At 46.8% G+C, this 25,345-nt stretch overlaps 1 protein-coding gene across 1 annotated transcript; it reads right to left on the reverse strand.

Annotated features, from left to right (window-relative positions):
• Nucleotides 1–4,223: 4,223 nt before the first annotated feature.
• Nucleotides 4,224–22,506, reverse strand: LOC137095668 (uncharacterized). The gene is made up of 5 exons (XM_067462435.1): nucleotides 22,445–22,506; nucleotides 14,699–17,004; nucleotides 12,052–12,135; nucleotides 9,311–9,510; nucleotides 4,224–4,356 (listed from the first exon to the last, which is right to left on the reverse strand). Exons 2-5 carry the CDS (start codon nucleotides 16,988–16,990, stop codon nucleotides 4,224–4,226), a joined length of 2,709 nt encoding a protein of 902 aa, XP_067318536.1. The 5' UTR covers nucleotides 16,991–17,004; nucleotides 22,445–22,506.
• Between the last annotated feature and the right edge of the window lie 2,839 nt (nucleotides 22,507–25,345).

The following is a 25,345-nucleotide window of genomic DNA, read 5'->3' on the forward strand; positions in this document are numbered from 1 at the left end:
AGTTTGTTGGACTTCTGGCAATGAGAAAAGAACGCTGATGTGCTTCTTGAATGCCAGGATGCCCAGGTAAACAGGGAAATGCCCAGGAAATAGGGCAGAGCTACTTAATGCTGCTTAAGGAGGAGAAACACCCCAAGATGGGTTGTTGTAGGTTTTTTCGGGCTATATGGCCATGTTCTAGAGGCATTCTCTCCTGATGTTTCGCCTGCATCTATGACAAGCATCCTCAGAGGCAGTGAGGTCTGTTGGAACTAGGAAAATGGGTTTATACAGGGTTAGTCAAAATGCATAGGCCAATAAGCCATTCAATTGAATGGCTTATTGGCCTATGCATTTTGACTAACCCTGTATATCTGTGGAATGACCAGGGTGGGACAAAGAACTCTTGCCTGTTGGAGCTAGGTGTGAATGTTTCAACTGACCACCTTGATGAGCATTTGATGGCCCGGCAGTGCCTGGGGCAATCTTTTGTTGAGAGGTGATTAGATGTCCCAGATGGGGTGCTGCATTTGGTGGTCCCTATGTAGACTTGTCCACAGCTGCATGGTATACGGTCTACATAGGGACCTCCAAATGTAACATTGCCCAAACACGAATAAAGGAACATGAAAGGCACTGCAGACTACTTCAACCAGAGAAGTCAGCCATTGCAGAGCACCTGATGAACCAACCTGGACACAGCATATTATTTGAGAACACAGAAATGCTGGACCACTCTCACAACCACCATGTCAGACTACACAGAGAAGCCATTGAAATACACAAGCATGTGGACAATTTCAACAGAAAGGAGGAAACCATGAAAATGAACAAAATCTGGCTACCAGTATTAAAAAAAACTCTAAAATGACAACAGCAAAACAACCACCAAATGCAGCGCCCAATCAGGGACATCTAATCACCTCTCAACAAAAGATTGCCCTAGGCACTGCCAGGCCATTAAATGCTCATCAAGGTGGTCAGTTGAAACATTAACACCTAGCTCCAACAGGCAAAAGTTCTTTGTCCCACGCTGGTCATTCCACAGATATATAAACCCTTTTTCCTAGTTCCAATAGACCTCACTACCTTTGAGGATGCTTGCCATAGATGCAGGCGAAACATCAGGAGAGAATGCCTCTAGAACATGGCCATATAGCCCGAAAAAACCTACAACAACCCAGTGATTCCGGCCATGAAAGCCTTCGGCAATACAACTCCCCAAGAGTCTTTACAACTTAAACAGGACAGGTTCAAACAGTTGTTTTCCGTGTTGGGAGGGTAGCATTAATGGACATTCAGGCCATGCAGCTAGTACATTCGAGTTGCAAGCCAAGTCCTTTGTATATAGAGGCAATGTTTCCAGTCTTGAGGGACCTCCAATTCAAACCAGAATTTAACAGAAGGTAGCTTAAATTTTGAAGGAAAAAAACACTTTTTAGGGAAGAGGAGAATAAGATATGGAAGCTACTAGTCCTTATTTTTTGAACCCCCTAGCAAGTGGTTCTCACATTTGGAGATGCTAAGCAGATATAGTAAAGGTAAAGGTCTCCCCTGACATTAAGTCTTGTTGTGTCTGACTCGGGGGTAGTGCTCATCGCCATTTCTAAACTGAAGAGCTGGTATTGTCCGGAGACTCCTCCAAGGTCATGTGGCCATGGAGTACCGTTACCTTCCTGCAGAAGCGGTACCTATTGGTCTACTCACATTTGCATGTTTTCGAACTACTAGGTTGGCAGAAGCTGGACCTAACAGCAAGAACTCACCCTGCTCCCTGGATTCGAACTAACTTTTCAGTCAGCAAGTTCAGCAGCTTGGCGGTTTAACCCGCTGCACCACCAGGGGTATTTATATACACACACGCGTGCGTGCACACACGCGCACACACACACACATATATATATATATATATTCACTGGATGAATTGAGACCAAATTTGGACACAAGACACCCTATCAGGCCAACAAGTGACCATCACTCATAAAAACATTGAAAAACACAGCAAAGGAGTCTTAAAAAAACAAAAAACAAAAAATACATTACAGCGCATGCGCAAAACCATACATATACACAAACACATACATATATGCACACACACACACAAAACACATATACACAGAAGGAAGGAAGGAAGGAAGGAGAGAGAGGGAAAGAAGAAGGGAAGAAAGAAAGGTAGAGAAGGAAGGAAGGAGAGAAGGAAATAAAAAAGTGAAAGAAGAAAGAAAAGAGAGAGGGAAGGAAGGAAGGAGAGAAGGGATGAAAGAGGGAAGGAAGGAAGAAAAAAGAGAGAAGGAAGGATGGAACCAAAGAGCAAAGGAAGGGAGGAAAGAAACAGAGAAGGAAGAAAGAAGAAGGAAAAGAAAAAGAGGGAAGGAACGAAAGAGGGAGGGAAGGAAGGAGAGAAAGAAAGGAGAGAAAGAGAGAGGGAAGGTTGGCCACAGCAACGCGTGGTGGGTACAGCTAGTGTGTGTGTGTGTGTGTGTGTGTATACTATCTGTATCTGCCACGCATTGCTGTGGCCAACCTCTCTCTCCTTCTTTCCCTCCTTCCTTCACTCTTTCTTTCCTTCCTTCCTTCCTTCCCGTATTTCTTTCTCTTCTTCCTTCCTTCTTTATCTCTTTCCTTCCTTCCCCCTTTTTTCTTTCTCTTCTTCTGTCTCTCATTTCTTCCTTCTCTCTTTCCTTCCCTCCCTCTTTCCTTCTTCCTTTCCCTTTTTTCTTTCCTTCACTCCTTCCTTCCTTCTTTCCTTCCTTCCTCCTTTTTCTTTCCCTCCCTCTTTCTCTCCTTTCTTCCTTCTCTATCTCTTTCCTTCCTTTTCCCTTTCCTTCTTTCCCTCCCTCCCTCCCTCTTTCTTTTCTTTTTCCCCCCTTTTCTTTCTTTCTTTTCTCCCCTTCCCTCCCTCTTTGTTCCCTTTTTCTGTATTGTCATTTAGCTTTTCATCATTTAGCTTTTTGGGGCTTTTTAAATCCCTTCTTCTGTGTTTTTCAGTGTTTTTATGAGTGAAGGACATACATTGGGTTGTTAGGTGTATTGTGTCCAAATTTGGTGTCAATTCCCCCAGTGGTTTTTGAGTTCTGTTAATCCCACAAACAAACATTACGTTTTTATTTATATAGATCAGTGTTTCTCAACCTGGTGGTCTGGACCCCTGAGGGGATCGCAAAGGGGTGTCAGAGGGGTCACTGAAGAGCATCAGAAAACATAGTATTTTTTGTTGGTCGTGGGGGATTCTGTGTGGGAAGTTTGGCCCAATTCCATCATTAGTGGAGTTCAGAATGCTCTTTGATTGTAGGTGAACTAGAAATCCCAGCAACTCCAACTCCCAAATCTCAAGGTCTATTTTCCCCAAACTCCACCAGTGTTCACATTTGGGCATATTGAGGATCCACACCAAGTTTGGTCCAGATCCATCATTGTTTGAGTCCACAGTGATCTCTGGATGTAGGTGAACTACAACTCCAACACCAAAGGACACTGCTCACCAAACCCTTCCAGTATTTTCTGTTGGTCATGGGAGAACTGTGTGCAAAGTTTGGCTCAATTCCATCATTAGTGGAGTTCAGAATGCTCTTTGATTGTAGGTGAACTAGAAATCCCAGCAACTACAACTCCCAAATGTCAAGATTCTATTTTCCCCAAACTCCACCAGTGTTCACATTTGGGCATATTGAGTATTCTTCCCAAGTTTGGTCCAGATCCATCATTGTTTGATTCCACAGTGCTCTCTAGATGTAGGTGAACTACAACTCCCAAACTCAAGGTCAATGTCCACCAAATCCAGTATTTTCTGTTGGACGTGGGAATTCTGTGTGCCAAGTTTGGCTCAATTCCATCATTAGTGGAGTTCAGAATGCTCTTTGATTGTAGGTGAACTATAAATCCCATCAACTACAACTCCCAAATGACAAAATCAATTTTTTTTTTAGTGAAGGACATACATTGGGTTGTTAGGTGTCTTGTGTCCAAATTTGGTGTCAATTCGTCCAGTGGTTTTTGAGTTCTGTTAATCTCACAAACGAACATTACATTTTTATTTATATAGATATGTATGGAAAGAGATACTTCCTTGAACCCACATAGAATGAATGATTCCCACCCCTGCCATACGGTGCCCACTTTGTACAGTTCAGAAATCGCTTGCAATTGCCGTCATCTCAAGAAAACTCCTGGTGAGACAATGCAGTGTCAGGCAGGTGGTATACAAGTTTTATTGCTGCGTAGGCCTGGGGAAGGGGCAGGGAGCTTCAGTCCTCCTTGGCAACATGTTGTTGGTCGAAAGAGTCCAGGCAGAACTTGGTCCCAGCAACCAGGGAGACAGCCAGCATGGCAGTAGCAACCCAGGGCGGTTCTGCCAAATGGTTGGTGGAGGGGTTGAGCCTGCAGGGAAAGGGGTTGAAAGGAAAACAGAGCAATGGTGCGGATGAGTAGACCAGCTTCTGTGCACATCTACACCCTTCTTGGGTGAATCGTAGTCCGCCCAATAATAATAATAATAATAATAATAATAATAATAATAATAATAATAACAACAATAATAATAACTTTATTTGTACCCCGCTATCATCTCCCCAAGGGGAGCCCCCAGTGGCATAGTGGGTTGAACCCCTGTGCTGGCAGGATTGAAGACCGACAGGTCGCAGGTTCGAATCCGGGGAGAGCTCGGATGAGCTCCCTCTATCACAGTGTTTCTCAACCTAGGGGTCGGGACCCCTGGAGGGGTCACGAGGGGTGTAAGAGGGGTCACCAAAGACCATCAGAAAACACGGTATTTTCAGCTGGTCATGGGGGTTCTGTGTGGGAAGTTTGGCCCAATTCTATAATTGATGGGATTCAGAATGCTCTTTGATTGTAGGCAAACTCTAAATCCCAGCAACTGCAACTCCCAAAATGTCAAAGTCTATTTTCCCCAAACTGACCAGTGTTGACATTTGGGCATATTGAGTATTTGTGCCAAATTTGGTCTAGATCCATCATTGCTTGAGTCCACAGTGCTCTCTGGATGTAGGTGAACTACAACTCCCAAATTTAAGGCCAATGCCCACCAAACCCTTGCAGTATTTTCTGTTGGTCATGAGAGTCCTGTGTGCCATGTTTGGTTCAATTCCATTGTTGGTGGAGTTCAGAATGCTCTTTGATTGTAGGTGAACTATAAATCCCAACAACTACAACTCCCAAATGACAAAATCAACCCCCCCCCCCCCCCCCCCCGTCCAATACCCCACCAGTATTCAAATTTGGGCATATCGAGTATTTGTGCCAAATGTGGTCCAGTGAATGAAAATACATCCTGCATATCAGATATTTACATTACAATCCATAACAGTAGCAAAATTACAGTTACGAAGTAGCAATGAAAATAATGTTATGGTTGGGGGTCACCACAACATGAGGAACTGTATTAAGGGGTCGCAGCATTAGGAAGGTTGAGAACCACTGCTCTATCAGCTCCACCTCCCCATGTGGGGACACGAGAGAAGCCTCCCACAAGGATGGCTAAAAACATCAAAACATCCGGGCGTCCCCTGGGCAACGTCCTTGCAGACAGCCAATTCTCTCACACCAGAAGCGACTTGCAGTTTCTCAAGCTGCTTCTGACATGACAAAAAAAAAATCTCCCCAAGGGACTCGGTGCGGCTTACATGAGGCCGAGCCCACAATACAACAATAATACAAAACAGTAAACAAACTCATGAGCAAAAATAAGCAATAAACATTAACAATAACACGACGCATTTAAAAACCTATGGCTGGGCCAAATGTAATAATTAAAAAATTTAAAAAAATAATGCTGGGCATGACAAGGTGACATGTAACAGGTAGAAATTTTGGAGAGGGAGGAAATGTGCAGACAAACTTAGATCATTAATAAAGTGCGTTTAGGGACATATTGCTGGGAGTTTCCTTATTCTGGGAAGGCACACTGAAACAACCACGTTTTCAGGCTCCTCCTAAAGACTGCCAGAGTTGGGGCTTGCCTAATGTCCCTGGGGAGTGAGTTCCAGAGTCGAGGGGCCACCACCGAGAAGGCTCTCTCCCTCGTCCCCACCAATCGCGCTTGCGATGGTGGTGGGAGCGCGAGCAGGGCCTCTCCAGATGATCGAAGAGATCGTGTGGGTTCGTACACAGAGATGCGGTCACGCAGGTAGGCGGGTCCCAAACCGTTTAGGGCTTTGTAGGTAAGCACTTGCACCTTGAATTGGGACTGGTAAATGAACGGCAGCCAATGGAGCTCCTTAAACAGAAGGGTTGACAACCTCCAGTTAACAACCTGGCCGCCACTCAAACCAGTTGAAATTTCCGGGCCGTTTTCAAGGGCAGCCCCATGTAGAGTGCATTACAGTAGTCCAATCTGGAGGTGACAGGCGTGGACCACCCTGGCCAGATCCACCTTCACGAGGTACGGTCGCAGTTGGCACACGAGTCTTAATTGTGCAAAGGCCCTCCCGGCCGACGCCTGAGCTTCAAGTGTAAGTGATGAGTCCAGGAGGACCCCCAAACTGCGGACCTGTGACATCAGGGGAAGTGCAACCCCGTCCAACACAAGTTGCCACCCTATACCCCGATCTGGTTTGCGATCTACGAAGAGGACTTCTGTCTTGTCGAGATTAATCTTCAGCCTGTTCCTCCTCATCCAGACAGCCACAGCGGCCAGGCGCTCGTCCAGCACCCGAAGGGCTTCCTTGGAATTAGGAGGAAAAGAGTAGTAGAGTTGCGTGTCATCTGCGTAGAGGTGGCACCCAACTCCAAAACTCTGGATGGCCTCTCCCAATTGATCATGAGCACCTTGTTTTTAACTGATTTAAATTCTCACTGATTTGAGACTTTTCCGATCCCCTAACTACAACTCCAAGAAGCCTCTGTTCATAACATCTTCTGGGAGTTGTAGAATAGTATATTTGATGGGCCCAATGCAGCATACGCATTTGCGTAGTCTAAAACAGGATTCTCAAGCTGTGAACTTAACGAATTTTTCTCTCCCTTCGATTCCTGTTGCCCTGAGATTTTTGTTGAAATTCATTGAGCTGAACGAGGGGATTTCTTCCTAATTTTGAGGGGGGTCCGTGACCCGCAAAGAGGTCAGAACCACCGGTCCAAAGTCACATAGCCATAGGACTGGGGAAGAAGCTGTGTGGGTCGTTGCTAAGCAACATCTGGAGTTTGCGCATTCGAAAACACGGGGGTGGTTACGAGGCAAAGACTTGCTTTGGGGTGGGGAAATGTGGGAGGCTAAGGGGATGCATTATGACCCCCCAGGAGACTTTGGAGGACTGCATCTCACCTACAGCACTGCTCTGCAGTTTCAAAAGGCCACCAACCTCCCCTGGGCACTTTTGCCCCCTTTAGAGATCCATAAGCCCCTTATAACAACAGGAAATTACTGGAAATCCTTTTAATGTTTCCTTTAATGGTTGGGTAGGGTGTGAGGATCTCCTATCTCAACGTCCCCATTAAATTACAACCCTCAGGATTCTTCAAGAGGAAGTCATGATTGTTAAACTGGCAGAAATTACTTGCGATGCAGATACACTGCTTTTCCTTCTCAGCCAGATTTTTTTTTCCGGGTCAGAAGCGACTTGAGAAACTGCAAGTTGCTTCTGGTGTGAGAGAATTGGCCATCTGCAAGGACGTTGCCCAGGGGATGCCCGGATGCTTTTTGATGCTTTTTGAACAAGCCCTATGAAGAGCGGCTTAAAGAGCTGGGCATGTTTAGCCTGAAGAAGAGAAGGCTGAGAGGAGATATGATAAAAGGTAAAGGTAGTCCCCTGACATTAAGTCCAGTCATGTCTGACTCTGGGGTGTGGTGCTCATCTCCATTTCTAAGCCGAAGAGCCAGCATTGTCCGTAGACACCTCCAAGGTCATGTGGCCGGCATGACTGCATGGAGCACCGTTAGATATGATAGCCATGTATAAATATGTGACAGGAAGCCACAGGGAGGAGGGAGCAAGCTTGTTTTCTGCTTCATAGAATCATAGAATCAAAGAGTTGGAAGAGACCTCATGGGCCATCCAGTCCAACCCCATTCTGCCAAGAAGCAGGGATATTGCATTCAAACCACCCCCGACAGATGGCCACCCAGCCTCTGTTTAAAAGCTTCCAAAGAAGGAGCCTCCACCACACTCCGGGGCAGAGAGTTCCACTGCTGAACGGCTCTCACAGTCAGGAAGTTCTTCCTCATGTTCAGATGGAATCTCCTTTCTTGCAGTTTGAAGCCATTGTTCCGCGTCCTAGTCTCCAAGGAAGCAGAAAACAAGCTTGCTCCCTCCTCCCTGTGGCTTCCTCTCACATATTTATACACGGCTATCATATCTCTTCTCGGCCTTCTCTTCTTCAGGCTAAACATGGACGCGGAACAATGGTTTCAAACTACAAGAGAGGAGATTCCATCTGAACATGAGGAAGAACTTCCTGACTGTGAGAGCCGTCTGTCAGGGGTGATTTGAATGCAATATTCCTGCTTCTTGGCAGGGGTTGGACTGGATGGCCCATGAGGTCTCTTCCAACTCTTTGATTCTATGATTCTATGATTCTGCCGCTGAGTATGCATGCCCAGTGTGGAACACATCTCACCATGCTAAAACAATAGATGTGGCTCTTAATGAGAAATGCCGCATTATCACAGGGTGTCTGCGCCCTACACCACTGGAGAAATTACACTGTTTAGCCGGCATTGTGCCACTTTACATCCACTGGGAAGTAGCAGCCAATAGTGAAAGGACCAAGGCAGAGACATCTCCAGGTCATCCCTTGTTTGGGCATCAGCCAGCACGTCAACGACTTAAATCAAGAAATAGTTTTCTAAGATCTACAGAGACACACTCACTGGAACACCTCAGCAAGCGAGAGTCCAAAAGTGGCAGGCTCAAACTCAGAACCTCAATCAATGGCTGATACCAAATGAAAGACTCCCTCCGGGGCACACAGAAAACTGGGCGACTTGGAAAGCTCTGAACAGACTGTGCTCTGGCACAACGAGATGCAGAGCCAACCTCAAGAAATGGGGCTACAAAGTGGAATCCACGACATGCGAGTGTGGAGAAGAGCAAACCACTGACCACCTGCTGCAATGCAACCTGAACCCTGCCACATGCACAGTGGAGGACCTTCTTGCGGCAACACCAGAGGCCAGATACTGGTCAAAGGACATTCAATCAACTACCAAGCTTGCAAACTCTGTTTTGTCTGTTTGTTAAAAAATTGTTTAGAATGTAATACAATTGTCTGGTTGATACTGACACGATAAATAAATAAATAAGGGTTTAACTCATTGTGTCACCAGGGGCTCCTCTCAGCCAGATAACTATACAGTACCGGGCACACTCCTGCTCACCAAGCCATGACGTTCTTGGGCAGCTTCCTCTGATCCCGGTGTTTACAATAGCACTTCATGGAACAAGAATTTGCCACCTGGAAAGCTGGCCAATGGTGCGCAGGAGACTGTTCGGCCTCTCGGTCTTGGACAGGTTTGTCCTGGGCGGAGGTCGCATCCTGGTCGATACCAGCTGGTTTGTCCAGAGAAAGAGGTGTCTCCTGGACAAAAAAAAAAGATGTCCTTGCTTAAAACTTTGATATATGCTCTTCTTGCACACCAAATTCAGCTTATTCATACTCTTCTGTTAATAATCAAGGTACTGTTATGTGTACAAGATCACATATGCAGCTCTCTCCTTCAGCCAAGACCTGGAAGGCACTGCTGTGGCCATCAAGCAGCTGGAGAGAGGTGACCCTTCCCACTATATTAGTCAGACCTTATCTGGAATAGCAGAACCTCATTTTAGGAAGGATATGGACCAGCTACAGTGGGTTCAGAGAAGAGGAACAAGAAAAAGATGTATGGAGAACAAAATGTACCCTGAAAGGTTGAGGGAACGGGTATGCTCATCCTGATGAAGAGAAGACTGAGGGGTGACCCTCTTTACATATCTATAAAGAGTGTCACAGGTGCAGCTTTGTTCGATGCTGCTTTAGAAGGGTTCCAGCCCCATTTGTGCACTTCTTCCCTCGAGCCATCACAACCTCTATCCCGCAGGACTTGTTCTTCTATCCCAGTGGGGTTTGTTATTTTTGGGTTGTTGTAGGTTTTTTCAGGCTGTATGGCCATGGTCTAAAGGCCATACAGCCCTCACTACCTCTGAGGATGCTTGCCATAGATGCAGGCGAAACGTCAGGAGAGAATGCCTCTAGACCATGGCCATACAGCCCGAAAAAACCTACAACAACCCAGTGATTCCAGCCATGAAAGCCTTTGACAACACTTTGTTATTTTTGCTGCTTCCCGAAGGTCAGATTCAGAAGATGGAGAGACTGCACTACTTGTCAAGATACTGTGGGTTCAAAATGGACTTTTGGCCATTTAAAAAAATATTACATATAAGGTAAAGGTTTTCCCTTGAAATTAAGTCCAATTGTATCTGACTTTGTGGTTGGTGTTCATCCCCATTTCTAAGGGCCAGCGTTGTCCGTAGACACCTCCAAAGTCATGTGGCTGGCATGACTGTATGGAGCGCCGTTACCTTCCTGCCGGAGCAATACTTATTGATCTCACATTTGAGTTGTAGGTTTTTTCGGACTATATGGCCATGGTCTAGAGGCATTCTCTCCTGACGTTTCGCCTGCATCTATGGCAAGCATCCCCAGAGGTAGTGGGTAACCCTAACCTCACTGCCTCTGAGGATGCTTGCCATAGATGCAGGCGAAACGTCAGGAGAGAATGCCTCTAAACCATGGCCATATAGCCTGAAAAAACCTACAACAACCCAGTGATTCCGGCCATGAAAGCCTTCGACAATACGTTCTCACATTTGCATGTTTTCTAACTGCTAGGTTAGCAGAAGCTGGGGCTAACAGCAGGAGCTGACCCCGCTCCCCAGATTCAAACCTGCAACCTTTCAGTTAGCAAGTTCAGCAGTTTAACTCACTGTGCTACTGGGGGTTCCATATACAAATATTACATACTAGCTGTACCCGCCACGCGTTGCTGTGGCCAACCTTCCCTCTCTCTTTCTCTCCTTCTTTCCCTCCTTCACTTTTCTTCTTTCCTTCCTTCCTTCTCTACCTCTTTCCTTCCTCCCTTTTTCTTTTCCTTCCCTTTCTCTTTCTTCCTTCTCTACCTCTTTCCTTCCTCCCTTTTCCTTTTCCTTCCCTTTCTCTTTCTTCCTTCTCTACCTCTTTCCTTCCTCCCTTTTTCTTTTCCTTCCCTTTCTCTTTCTTCTTCTTCCTTCTCTGCCTCTTTCCTTCCTTTGCTTTTTGCTTCCATCTTCCTTCCCTCCCTCTTTCTCTTTCGTTCTCTTCTTCCTTCGCTCCCTCTTTCCTTCCTTTTTTTCTTTCCTTCTCTCCTTCCTTCTTTTTCTACCCATTTCTTTCCATCCCTCTTCCTTTCCTCTTTCTCTCCTTTCTTCCTTCTCTACCTCTTTCCTTCCTTCCTTCCTTCCTTCCTTCCTTCCTTCCTTCCTTCCTTCCTTCCTTCACTCTTTGCTTCCATGCTTCCTTATCTCTTTCCTTCCATCCTTCCTTCCTTCCTTCTTTCTTTTCACCATCCTTCCTTCCTTCCATCCATCCATCCATCCATCCATCCATCCCTCTTCCTTCCCTTTTTTCTGTATGTCATTTATCTTTTCGTCATTTATCTTTTGGGGGGTTTTAAGTCCTTTCCACTGTATTTTTTTTTTGGGGGGGGGGGTTATGAGTGATGGACACTCATTGTTCTGTTAGCGTTGCTGTGGCCAACCTTCCCTCCCTTTTTCTCTCTCTCCTTTCCCTCTTTCCTTCGTTCCTTCCTTTTTTCTTTCTTTCTCTCTTTCCTCCCTCCCCCCTTTTTTACCTTCTTTCTCCCCTTTCTTCCTTCTCTACCTCTTTCTTTCCTCCTTTCTTTTGCTCTTTGCTTCCATCCTTCCTTCTCTCTTTCCTTCTTTTTTTCACGCCCTCTTTCAATCCTTTCTTCTCTCCCTCTTTCCTTCCTTCTCTACCTCTTGCCTGGGCACTGGCAGGAAGGGAGCCTTGCTGTGGCCCTCAGCCTTGCTGGGCCGGGCGTGGGGCAGGCGGGTGGTGCTTTTCAAGGCAGGCTTCACTCACCCAGCGCTGCCCCATCTTCTTGGCTGTGGGGCACCTTCCCTGCTCAGTGGGAGGGCACGCAGCCAGGTTCATATGGAAGGCTCCCTGCGGTTGAGGCAGAAAGAAGGGGCCAATGTGTGTGAGCAAGACCCACCTCGAAAAATGCCTCCTGCCTCCGCCGGGCCCTGCAAGGCTGAGGGCTGCAGAGCTCCCTTCTCGTCGACGCCCAGGCAAGGGAAGGTGAAGCCTGGCGAGCAGCGTCCACACGGAGTAGCCACCCGCCCGCCTCTCCAGGGGGAAAAGAAGGAGGAGAGGTCTGTGTTTGGTGGGGCCGCCAAAGAGAGGAAGAAGACTGGGAGGGAGGGAAGGAAGGAAGGAGGGCCCACGCATGGAAAGGGACTCCATGGCTAGGCCTCTCTTCCCTCACAACGGTTGGTGCTTCATTCTTCTCGTGCAATGGGGAGAGGGGCTTTTGCGCATGCTCTGTAAGGCATTTTCCTTTTGGGGGAGTTTTAAGTTATTTCCCCTTCATTTTTTACAGGTTTTTTTGTTTGAAAGACATAGATCGGATTAGAATGTGTTTTGCTGCCAAATTTGGTGTCGTTTTGTCCAGTAGTTTTGAGTTCTGTTAATCCCACAAACGAACATTACATTTTTTATTTATATAGATACGAATATTAAATATGACTTCTCCGTAATGTAATATTTATAGGCCCGAATTCTGTTGGAAGTCCTAGAGATTTCATTCAGCAATAGTGTATTCAGCAATTCAGCAACTGTACCAGGAGCTCCAATTTTGTTTGCTTTGCACTGAATGTTTGTTGTAGTCCTAAGTTTCAGGGACTCTGCAGATAGGTGTCTTCTTTTGGCTGCAATCATAGGGCAAGCCACCTGTCAATTATAGTTAGGTTCCCTGGTCCCACCCCCTTTTTGGGTTTTGGAGGGAATAAGAGCCAGTTTGGGTTCAATCCACACAGAGAAGCCTTTCATGCAGGACATAATACCAAGAGCTCCTGTAGAAAGCTTCGTCTTCTACGGCTTGGCCGGGGAGATATACAGCCCACAGCTTGGCCAAGGTTATACAGCCCTACAGCTTCTTTGCTGAAGGACTTCAGTCAGCCATCACGGAAACCTGAATTCTTTTTCCCCTGGAAGTCTACAAAGCTCTGCTTGGTAAGGGTCACTCGCGGAAGCCAGAAGCAGTTGGCACCGGGTGTAGGGGCTCCACGCCAACAGAGGCAAAGACAGACTGCCCAGATTAGAAGTTAAGGATTTCCCTAGTAGTTACAGTTATGAAGGTAGTGCCTGTTCCCTGTGGACAAGATTGAGAGAGAGCCAATAGACTGTTAAGAAAGCCTTAAAGTACCTGTTTGTTTTCATTAATAAATAACTTTGTTGAACCTTTAAGCAATCTAAAGACTCTGTTTTAAGGAAATCCAAGGGCCTTTAATCTGAGGCAGCCCCAGCGTCCTGTTGGGCACACAGAATTTATGTCCTGTCTACAGTCTTATGCACAGGCCCAGCGTGCGACAGCACAAATGGACTGAGTGAATCTACTAAGCAAATAGAATCCAAACTGATAAACAAATAATGTATTACTCTCTTATTAAGAACAACACTGCTAGCAGATCTGTTTTTATAAACTGTGTCCTGAACCAGACTGGTAAAGATCAAAATAACGTGAAAATCTATCCTCAAAAGATAAGGTAAGAACAACCAGGCAGAATGGGAGGAGATATGGCAGAGAAAATTAAAATACACTTACTCTACTGAACTTAAGGAAAACTGGCTAAAACTCTTCCATAGGTGGTACCTAACCCCTGTCCAACTAGCAAAGTTCAACAAAGGAAGAAAAGAAGGAACCTGTTGGAAGTGTGGGGAAAAAAGGTGACTTTTTTCACATGTGGTGGAAATGCAAAGTAGTAAAATCTTTAGATATAATGAACATGGACCTACTAACGCAAAGGCTGTCACATAACGGAATCAAATCTAGAGAAACAAACTGGGACAAAATATTAGATTATGTGGAAAAAGAGAATAAGGAAATAGGTTTTCTAAGAATGACACAATATGAATAAGAAGTAAATAATAATAATAATAATAATAATAATAATAATAATATACATATAATTAATTAAGACCGTAGATATCGGGATAGCAATGAAAAAGATCAAGAAAATTTCTAATAACCAAAATATATATACTTATATACACACACACACACACACACACACACACACACACACGCATATGCATATGCATATACATATACATATACATAAACATATACAAATAAATATGAACAAGAAGGTCAAGCTGTGACCTGGAAAACCTGGAAGTGTCTTTCCACAAGTGTCCAATTTCTTTGGTCACTTTGTCTACCCACTCTACCCTCCCTCTCTTTCCCCAACCCCAATCCACTCCCACCCCCCCCACTACCCCTACCTTACCTTCATTCTTTCTGTCAAACCATTGTTCCCCCTCTTTCGATGTAAACGTAATTTCATGTTTTTTTAATTGTATGGAAATAAAATGAAATTTTAGACTTTTCTATCTCGCTCTACTCTAAGAGCATATATTCTAAATAAAAAGATATTTAAAAAAACAACAACCAGGCAGCAGCACACAAACACAAGAAATGCAGCTCAGCCAAAGTAACTCAACTCACCAATGGCTCTCCGAAATAGAAAGGCCGTGCAACCTTTTCGAAAGGTGGGAAGAGAGGGACGCCCTCTAATCTCAGAGGGGACGTCATGCCATAACCTCGGGGCCACTGCTTTTGCCCTTTCCCCTTAGGCGGCTTAGCTTTGGGTTGCCCCGAAGTTTTGAGTTTCTCTTTAGATTTTGGAGCGGCAGAGCCTTGCTTTCGGATCTTGGGCCTCGCCTGAGCCGCGGCTGGCACTTTCTGATCCGGTATCAGTCCAATGGAGACGCAGAGAGATCGAGGGGCCGAGACGGCGGGGCTGGGCACCTCCAACATTTCCTTGGAAGAATGAGGAACTGGGTTGAGCAGCGGCATCATGACCTCTTCTTCCTTTTGGAGAGGCTGCGTAGGTGCCAATGGACAACTGAGGCCCCAGGCAGTGCTAAAGGGACCTATCTTGAGTGGCGACGCTTCTTTTGCACCTTCTTCCAGTCCCTGCAGCCTCCTGCGTGATCTCTGGGGAGTCTCATCCACTTCTGTTGAAATTTCCCAAGCCAATGAGAGGGACGCGACAGGTGGAGAAGAGCTTGGCGCTTCCTCGGCCCCTTTGTTGACCCCAATTGGTGGCTCCACGTGCTCCTTGCCCCCTTCCTCGGCGGCCACCATGGCCTCATCCAAGGAGGCCTGGCTGTCATCATGGAGGAGCCAGTCACACTTAGGGTCGCTCTCTAGGAAGGCAACAACCTGTGACATGGCGGTGCCAAACTTGGGTAGCTTTCTTCCCTGAGTTTTGCGGCGTTGAGGGTATGGGGTCGGCGGCCGGGGTCTTTGCCACTCGGTCCGCTTGGTGTTGCTGGGAGAGAATTCCTCAAAGAAGGTGACCATTTGCTGCATGGGAGCGTGGGAGGTAGTGGGCTCCTTAGGCGGGGGGACTTTCTTGAAGTGCTCCAGGAACATGTGGCTGAGGGAAGAGAAGTCCTCCGGGTTGCTCCTCTCCAGACCTTTGAAGGAGGGCAGCTTCTTGCCTGCGGCGGTGAGGTGGTGCAGTGCTTTTGGCAACACCGGGGCCCCGGCGGGGGATTTCTTCTGAGGGCTCTGCTTCAGAACGTCGGCATAGGAGATGCCGGAAGAGATGACGCTGGGCTTCTGCTTGACCGCCTTGATGCTAGGTGGCCACTGCCCTGGCTGGATGGTCACTTTGTAGAGAAAGTTCAAGCCTTTCTCCAGCAGCTCTTGCATCGTTTCGGAACTGACGGCTTCTGCTCCCAGACCTTCGTACTTCACCTCGGCCTTGGCCTCATTTCTGGAGGCTTGGGACCTTTCTATGGGGCCACCTGAAGCATTGGCCAGCTCCTCAGGCAGTAAGGCAACCAAAGCCGGGTCCTTGGAGTCTCCCTCGCGCCCTGGTGCATTGTCCCGGTGGCACGTTTGTTCTTTCTCCTTCTGGATCCAGGACAGAAAGGCCTTCTTCCCTCCAGGTAGAACCATGCAGCTGAAAGGAGATGGGCTGCTTGGGCTCCTCTCGTTCAGAGGTCTAGGGCCCACCCAAACATCTTCAGTCATCTTTGACGATTCCGTTCTCTCCGTCGTGGCCACCGCTTGCTTCTTGGCTGAAGCTTCTGACACTTGACCCTCATTCTCTAGGTATTCCTTGGCACGGGCTTCAGTGTGTTGAGTCCAACAAACCTCTCTTTCAACCACATCCTTGGGTGCTTCTGTAACTCGGTCCAGTTCTGCCAGCTTCTCCGGCTGAAGGAACAGCGGCCCCTCCGTGTTCTTGTCAAGATGGCCACCCTCCGGCTTGCCCTTCCCTTTTGCTGGTGCTCGTTTGGCGCCCAAGTCTCTCGCCTCTGCGCCGGCCCCCTGAGGAGGCCTCAAGGCTGCCTTCAACCCTTTGGGCTCCTCTTGGAAGATGTTTCCCAAAGTCTGCCCGCCCTGGAGGTCAGCTCCGCTGAGGCAGGCCAGTCCCCGCTTCTCTGTCCCCGTGTCCTGATTACAGAGGCTGGTCTCCTTCATCCCGCCGCTAACCACGTTCTGGGTCCACATGGAGGAGAGCTTCAGCTTGGATTTTTTGGAGTGGTTCTTCCCCATTTCGGCAGCCCCCGCCTGCCTGTCCCCGCCACCCGGTTCGCTGCTCAGAGGCGGACTGGCTGCTTTTGGCTCCGGGGCCTCGGGGTTGGGGGAGCAGTTCCCCAAGTCATGCTTGGTGCTGCTACTCTGGACTCGATCCGGCTTGCTTCTTTCCGGGTTGGCTTTTTCCTCCCCGTCTTTGGCAGACTCTGATTCTTGTGTGGTTTCTGATTGGACATTGCCCATTATATAAAGTCATCCTAAGGACGGAAAGAGAAAGAGCGTGACAAAGAGAAAGGCGCACATGGGCGACAGGGGAAGTGCAATGACCAAGACAACACTTTGGCAGTGCGGTGGGTATGCCCTGAGATCATGGTCTGCAGTAAATAATGCATTGGGTGTATCTAAACTGCAGAATCAATGCAGTTTGACACCAGCTGAGATGTTCTGGCTTAATACTATGGAATCATGGGAGCTATACATTTAGGCCTTTGCTGGTGCCTCACCAAACTATAGCTCCCATGAGCCATGAAAGTTAAGGTGGTGAGAAACTGCATTCATTCTACAGCACTGTTTCTCAACCTGAGTGTCGGGACCCCTGGGCAGGGTGTCGCCAAAGGCCTTTCTATTGTTCATGGGGGTTCTGTGTGAGAAGTTTGGCCCAATTCTATCATTGGTGGGGTTCAGAATGCTCTTTGATTGCAGGTGAACTTTAAATCCCAGCAACTACAATGCCCAAATGTCAAGGTCTATTTCCCCCAAACTCCACCAGTGTTCACATTTGGGCAAATTGAGTATTTGTGCCAAGGTTGCTCTAGATCCATCATTGTTTGAATCCACAGTGCTCTCTGGAGGTAGGTGAACTACAATGCCAAAACTCAAGGTCAAAGTTCACCAAAACCTTCCAGTATTTTGTGTTAGTGAGCGTTCTGTACCAAGTTTGGTTCAATTCCATCACTGGTGGAGTTTGGAATGCTCTTTGATTGTAGGTGAACTATAAATCCCAGTAACTACAACTCCCAAATGACAAAAACAACCTCCCCACCCCTCACCTTGCAACCCCACCAGTATTCAGTATTTGGGCATATTGGGTATTTGTGCCAAATGTGGTCCAGTGAATGAAATGACATTACAATTGAATGACATTACAATTCATAACAGTAGCAAAATGACAGTTATGAAGTAGCAATGAAAATAATGTTATAGTTGGGGGTCACCACAACATGAGGAACTGTATTAAGGGGTCGCAACATTGAGAACCACTGTTCAAAGATTGAGGAAGATTGAGAACCACTGTTCGACAGTGTCGATGTGCCCATTGAGCTATGGCAGTTAAAATGGTGTTAAACTGCATTCATTCTACAGTGTAGATGCACTCCATAAAGTAGTGCTAAACTGCCTAACTTCTACCATGTAGATGTGTCCATTGAGCCATGGCAGTTGAAGTGGTGCCAAACTGCATTCATCCTACATTGCAGATGCACTCCATAAAGTGGTGCCAAATTGCATTCATTCTACCATGTAGATGCATTCCATAAAGTGTTGCCATACTGCATTCATTCTACATTCAACCCCTCTGACACCCCCTCATGACCTTCCCGCAGGGGTCCCGACCCCAAGGTTGAGAAATGCGGCTTAAAGGCCATCCAGTCCACCTCCTTTCACTAGGGCAAGAAAACATAAACAAAGCCCTCCTGACAGAGAGCCATCCAGCCATAGATATAGATAGATATATATGATTCTCACAGTATCATAGATTTGAAAGGGACCCCTAATGAAGGACAATAATATGTTCCATGTTCCAAAGCAGGGGTCCTCAAACTTTTTAAACAGAGGGCCAGGTCATAGTCCCTCAAACTGTTGGAGGGCCGGATTATAATTTGAAAAAAACCATGAATTAATTCCTAGGCACACTGCACATATCTTATTTGTAGTGCAAATTACAAATACAATAAAACAATACAATAATTTAAATGAATAGAAATATAATTTAACTGATTTACGAGGCCATAAAAATATCCAGGAAGTATGCAAAGAATGAGGAAGCACTTCATCAGTGTCACAAATGGATAGTGAAGCGACAGCTCCCCTGGTGGCCAGAAGCTGGAATGTTAAATAGCCTCTGAGTGTCTGTCTATATATGTTGTGTGTCTATGGCATTGAACATTTGCCATGTATATGTACATTGTAATCCGCCCTGAGTTGCCTGTGGGGTGAGAAGGATGGAATACAAATACTGAAATTAAATAATAAATAATAAATAACCCAGAGGAAAAGTGTTCTTGCCATACATCAAGGGAACCACTGACCGCATAGGGAAACTGATGAGGAAACACAACATACAAACCACTTACAGACCCACCAAGAAAATCCAACAAATGCTACGTTCAGCAAAAGACAAGAGGGATCCTCTCACCTCTGCAGGAGTCTACCGTATACCATGCAGCTGTGGACAAGTCTACATAGGGACCACCAAACGCAGCATTGCCCAGACACGCATCAAGGAACATGAAAGGCACTGCAGACTACTTCAACCAGAGAAGTCAGCCATAGCAGAGCACCTGATGAACCAGCCTGGACACAGCATATTATTTGAGAACACAGAAATGCTGGACCACTCTCACAACCACCATGTCAGACTACACAGAGAAGCCACTGAAATCCACAAGCATGTGGACAATTTCAACAGAAGGGAGGAAACCATGAAAATGAACAAAATCTGGCTACCAGTATTAAAAAACTCAAAAATTGCAACAGCAAAACAACAGAGGGGAAACAAACAGGCACATAAAATCACTCTCAACAAAAGATTCCCCCCAGGCACTTCCAAGCCATTGAAGGTGATCAGTGGAACATTCACACCTAGCCCCAGCAGACAAAAGTCCTTTGTCTCACCCTGGTCATTCCACAGATATATAAACCCATATTTCCTACTTCCAACAGACCTCACTACCTCTGAGGATGCTTGCCACAGATGCAGGCGAAACGTCAGGAGAAAAATTGCCTCCAGAACATGGCCATATAGCCCGGAAAAACCTACAACAACCCAGTGATTCCGGCCATGAAAGCCTTCGACAATACAAACTACTTATACTTATGTACATTGTAATCCGCCCTGAGTTGCCTGTGGGGTGAGAGGGATGGAATACAAATACTGAAAATAAATAATAAATAATAAATAAACGTATTAGTATTTCAATGGAAAATGTGGTCCTACTTTTGGCTGATGACATAGGATTGTTGTTGTTGTTGTTGTTGTGTACTTTCAAGTAGTTTGAGACTTAGGTTGACCCTGAGCGAGGGCCAGGTAAATGACCTTGGAGGGCCGTATCTGGCCCTCGGGCCTTAGTTTGAGAACCCCTGTTCCAAAGTAAACAAACCAGACAATCATAGAATCAAAGAGTTGGAAGAGACCTCATGGGCCATCCAGTCCAACCCCATTCTGCCAAGAAGCAGGAATATTGCATTCAAATCACCCCTGACAGATGGCCATTCAGCCTCTGTTTAAAAGTCTCTACCACACTCCGAAGCAGAGAGTTCCACTGCTGAACAGCTCCCAAAGTTAGGAAGTTCTTATGTTCATGTGGAATCTTGTTTCTTGTAGTTTGAAGCCATTGTTCCACGTCCTAGTCTCCAAGGAAGCAGAAAATATTGCATTCAAATAACCCCTGACAGATGGCCATCCAGCCTCTGTTTAAAAGCCTCCAAAGAAGCAGCCTCCACCACACTCCGGGGCAGAGAGTTCCACTGCTGAACGGCTCTCACAGTCAGGAAGTTCTTCCTAATGTTCAGGTGGAATCTCTTGTAGTTTGAAGCCATTGTTTCGCATCCTAGTCTCCAGGGAAGCAGAAAACAATCTCGCTCCCTCCTCCCTGTGGCTTTCTCTCACATATTTATACATGGCTATCATATCTCCTCTCAGCCTTCTCTTCTTCAGGCTAAACACGCCCAGCTCCTTAAGCCGCTCCTCATAGGGCTTGTTCTCCAGACCCTTGATCATTTTAGTCGCCCTCCTCTGGACACATTCCAGCTTGTCAATATCTCTCTTGAATTGTGGTGCCCAGAATTGGACACAATATTCCAGGTGTGGTCTAACCAGAGCGGAATCGAGGGGTAGCATTACTTCCCTAGATCTAGACATTATGCTCCTATGAATGCAGGCCAAAATCCCATTGGGTTTTTTGCCGCCACAGCACATTGTTGGCTCATGTTTAACTTGTTGTCCACGAGGACTCCAATATAATTGACTGGCTGCCCTGACACGAGAAATAAAATGGAAAATGTGGTCCTACTTTTGGCTGATGACATAGGACTTGTTGTTGTGTACTTTCAAGTAGTCTGAGACTTAGGTTGACCCTGAGCGAGGGCCAGGTAAATGACCTTGGAGGGCCGTATCTGGCCCTTGGGCCTTAGTTTGAGGACCCCTGTTCCAAAGTAAACAAACCAGACCATCTCTACATCAACACTAACAAAGAAGTACCGTTTACCTTCAAGCATAAAAGACATTACATATATTACAAAACCAACACTTTCTCATTAATGTACTGTCGAAGGCTTTCATGGCCGGAATCACTAGGTTCTTGTGGATTTTTTTGGGCTATAGGGCCATGTTCTAGAGGCATTTCTCCTGACGTTTCGCCTGCATCTATGGCAAGCATCCTCAGAGGTAGTGAGGTCTGTTGGAAATAGGAAAATGGGTTTATATATCTGTGGAAAGACTGGGGTGGGGCGAAGAGCTCTCTGCTGAAGCTAGGTGTGAATGTTTCAGCTGACCACCTTCATTAGCATTTGAAGGCCTGCCTGAGCCTGGGAAAATGTTCTGTTGAGAGGTGTTAAGATGTGCCTGGTTGTTTCCTCTCTGTTGTTTTGCTGTTGTAATTTTAGAGTTTTTTAATACTGGTAGCCAGATTTTGTTCATTTTCATGGTCTCTTCCTTTCTGTTGAAATTGTCCACATGCTTGTGGATTTCAATGGCTTCTCTGTGTAGTCTGACATGGTGGTTGTTGGTGTGATCCAGCATTTCTGTGTTCTCAAATAATATGCTGTGTCCAGGCTGGTTCATCAGGTGCTCTGCTATGGCTGACTTCTCTGGTTGAAGTAATCTGCAGTGCCTTTCATGTTCCTTGATTCGTGTTTGGGCAATGTTACGTTTGGTGGTCCCTATGTAGACTTGTCCACAGCTGCATGGTATACGGTAGACTCCTGCAGAGGTGAGAGGATCCCTCTTGTCCTTTGCTGAACGTAGCATTTGTTGGATTTTCTTGGTGGGTTTGTAGATTGTTTGTATGTTGTGTTTCCTCATCAGCGTCCCTATGCGGTCAGTGGTTCCCTTGATGTAGGGCAGGAACACTTTTCTCCCAGCCATTCCACAGATATATAAACCCATTGCCCTAATTCCAACAGACCTCACTACCTCCGAGGATGCTTGCCATAGATGCAGGCAAAACGTCAGGAGAAAATGCCTCTAGAGCATGGCCCTATAGCCCGAAAAAACCTACAAGAACCTACTTTCTCATTACTTTATTTTCCAGATCACCAGACTGGGCCACAGCAACGCCTGGCAGGGGACAGCTAGCAAAATCCATCAGTCAATACTGATGTGCCATTGAGTTAAAGTGGTGTCAAACTGCACTCATCCTACAGTGTGGAGGCACTCCCTATCAGGCTCAGAAGGCAAAGCCAAATCTGGACAGGCCTAACCTTTGCTGATGATGAAACGCCTCCCTTCTTCTTTCCCCACTTACACCTTGCCTGGGGATGGCCCCGCCCCTAAGCCAGTGACTCCTCCCCCTGGCGGGGCAAGCGCCACCCCTTCCCAATTGAGGCCCCTCCCACTCACCGCCTGCCTCTGCGGCTGCTCCCGGGCGGAGCTGGGGGAATAGAACGAGGGGGCGGGGCCTCAACGGATGCAACGGACGCTCCGCCCCCTCAGCCCTGCCTTCCAAGGAGGATGATTGACAGAGCCTCTTCTGTATGCAAAGTATGTGCAGGAGGAATATTATTACCTGTATAGGGGTGCATTTGGGATGAATGCAATTGGGCACCACTAGGGGGTTGCATTTGGGTGAGGCACCAACACTCTTTGGCAGAGAAGGCTCAAGACCTTGCAAAACTACAACTCCCATAACTCCCTAGCATTGAGCCATGGCACTCAGTGTGCTGCCAAACTGCATTCATGTTTACAGTGTGAGTATTGTAAGTAACCCAGGCATGGGCAAACTTGGGTCCTCCAGGTGTTTTGGACTTCAACTCCCACCATTCCTAACAGCCGATTTGCCCAAGCAAATTTGTGAACAATGTATTGTCGAAGGCTTTCATGGCCGGAATCACTCAGTTCTTGTGGGTTTTTTCGGGCTATATGGCCATGTTCTAGAGGCATTTCTCCTGACGTTTCGCCTGCATCTATGGCAGGCTTCCTCAGAGGCCATAGATGCAGGCGAAACGTCAGGAGAAATGCCTCTAGAACATGGCCATATAGCCCGAAAAAACCCACAAGAACTGAGAAATTTGTGAACATCCTGCGGCTCCTCCATGATGACATGATGGCAACAGTATTGGACAGCAATGGCTCCCAAAGTGACCCATCTACAAAGCTCTGCTTGGTAAGGGTCACTTGCGGAAGCCAGAAGCAGTTGGTACCGGGTGCAGGGGCTCCATGCCAACAGAGGCAAATACAGACTGCCCAGATTAGAAGTTAAGGATTTCCCCATTAGTTAATGTACAGTTTATGAAGATAGTGCCTGTTCCCTGTGGACAAGATTGAGAGAGAGCCAATAGACTGTTAAGAAAGCCTTAAAGTACCTGTTTGTTTTCATTAATAAAGAACTTTGTTGAACCTTTAAGCAATCTAAAGACTCTGTTTTAAGGAAATCCAAGGGCCTTTAATCTGAGGCAGCCCCGGGGTCCTGTTGGGCACACAGAATTTATGTCCTGTCTACAGTCTTATGCACAGGCCCAGCGTGCGACAGCACATGCAGATTGAACTGGTTTATATGCTGGTGTAGACTCAAATAATCCAGGTGTCAAACAGGGATGTGCTATTGCCCCAACTTTATTCTCCATCTTCATTGCTATGATACTTCACCTTGTTGATGGGAAGCTTCCCACCGGAGTGGAAGCCATGTATCTGACAGATGGCAAGCTATTCAACCTCAGCAGACTGAAAGCCAAAACCAAGGTCACAACAACATCTGTTATAGAACTCCAGTATGCTGATGACAACGTCGTCTGTGCGCATTCAGAAGAAGATCTACAAGCCACTCTAAACACCTTTGCAGAAGCATACTAGAAGCTCGGCTTGTCATTGAACATTGAAAAAACCAAGGTGCTTTTCCAGCAGTCACCAGCCACCCCCTCTCCAATGCCAGTGATACAGCTTAATGGTGTAACATTAGAAAACGTTGATCATTTCCGCTACCTTGGCAGCCACCTCTCCACCAAAGTCAACATCGACGCCGAAATACAACACCGCCTGAGCTCTGCAAGCGCAGCATTTTTCCGAATGAAGCAGAGAGTGTTTGAGGACCGGGACATCCATAGGGAGACCAAGGTGCTTGTTTATAAAGCTATTGTCCTCCCAACTCTGCTCTATGCCTGTGAGACGTGGACTGTCTACAGACGTTACATGCAACTCCTGGAACGATTCCATCAGCGCTGCCTCCGGAAAATCCTGCAAATCTCTTGGGAAGACAAGCGGACAAACGTCAGAGTGCTGGAAGAAGCAAAGACCACCAGCATTGAAACGATGGTCCTCCGCCACCAACTCCGCTGGACCGTCCATGTTGTCCGGATGCTCGACCACCGTCTCCCAAAGCAGCTGCTCTACTCCGAACTCAAGAACGGAAAACAGAATGTTGGTGGGCAGGAAAAGGGATTTAAAGATGGGCTCAAAGCCAACCTTAAAAACTCTGGCATAGACACTGAGAACTGGGAAGCCCTGGCCCTTGAGCGCTCCAGCTGGAGGTCAGCTGTGACCAGCAGTGCTGCAGAATTTGAGGAGGCACGAGTGGAGGGTGAAAAAGAGAAACATGCCAAGAGAAAGGCATGTCAAGCCAACCCCAACCGGGACCGCCTTCCACCTGGAAACCAATGCCCTCACTGCGGAAGAAGATGCAGAGCAAGAATAGGGCTCCACAGCCACATACGGACCCACAAGAATATTGGAAGACAATCATCCTCGGAAAGCGAGGGATCGCCTAAGTAAGTAAGTAAATTAGGAATGGTGGGAGTTGAAGTCCAAAACACCTGGAGGGCCCAAGTTTGCCCATGCCTGGTAACCCAAAACCACCCTGTTGATTTCCATAGCTAAATGGCCATTCAAACCCTGATAGGCTGTTAGGAATTGTGGGAGTTGAAGTCCAAAACACCTGGAGGGCCCAAGTTTGCCCATTCCTGGTAACCCAAAGCCACTTGGTTGATTTCTATAGCTAAATGGGCATTCAAACCCTGATAGGTTGTTAGGAATGGTGGGAGTTGAAGTCCAAAACACCTGGAGGGCCCAAGTTTGCCCATGCCTGGTAACCCAAAACCACCCAGCTGATTTCCATAGCTAAATGGCCATTCAAACCCTGATAGGTTGTTAGGAATGGTGGGAGTTGAAGT

Source organism: Anolis sagrei, chromosome Y, assembly GCF_037176765.1.
Source record: "Anolis sagrei isolate rAnoSag1 chromosome Y, rAnoSag1.mat, whole genome shotgun sequence".
Taxonomy (NCBI): Eukaryota; Metazoa; Chordata; class Lepidosauria; order Squamata; family Dactyloidae; genus Anolis; species Anolis sagrei.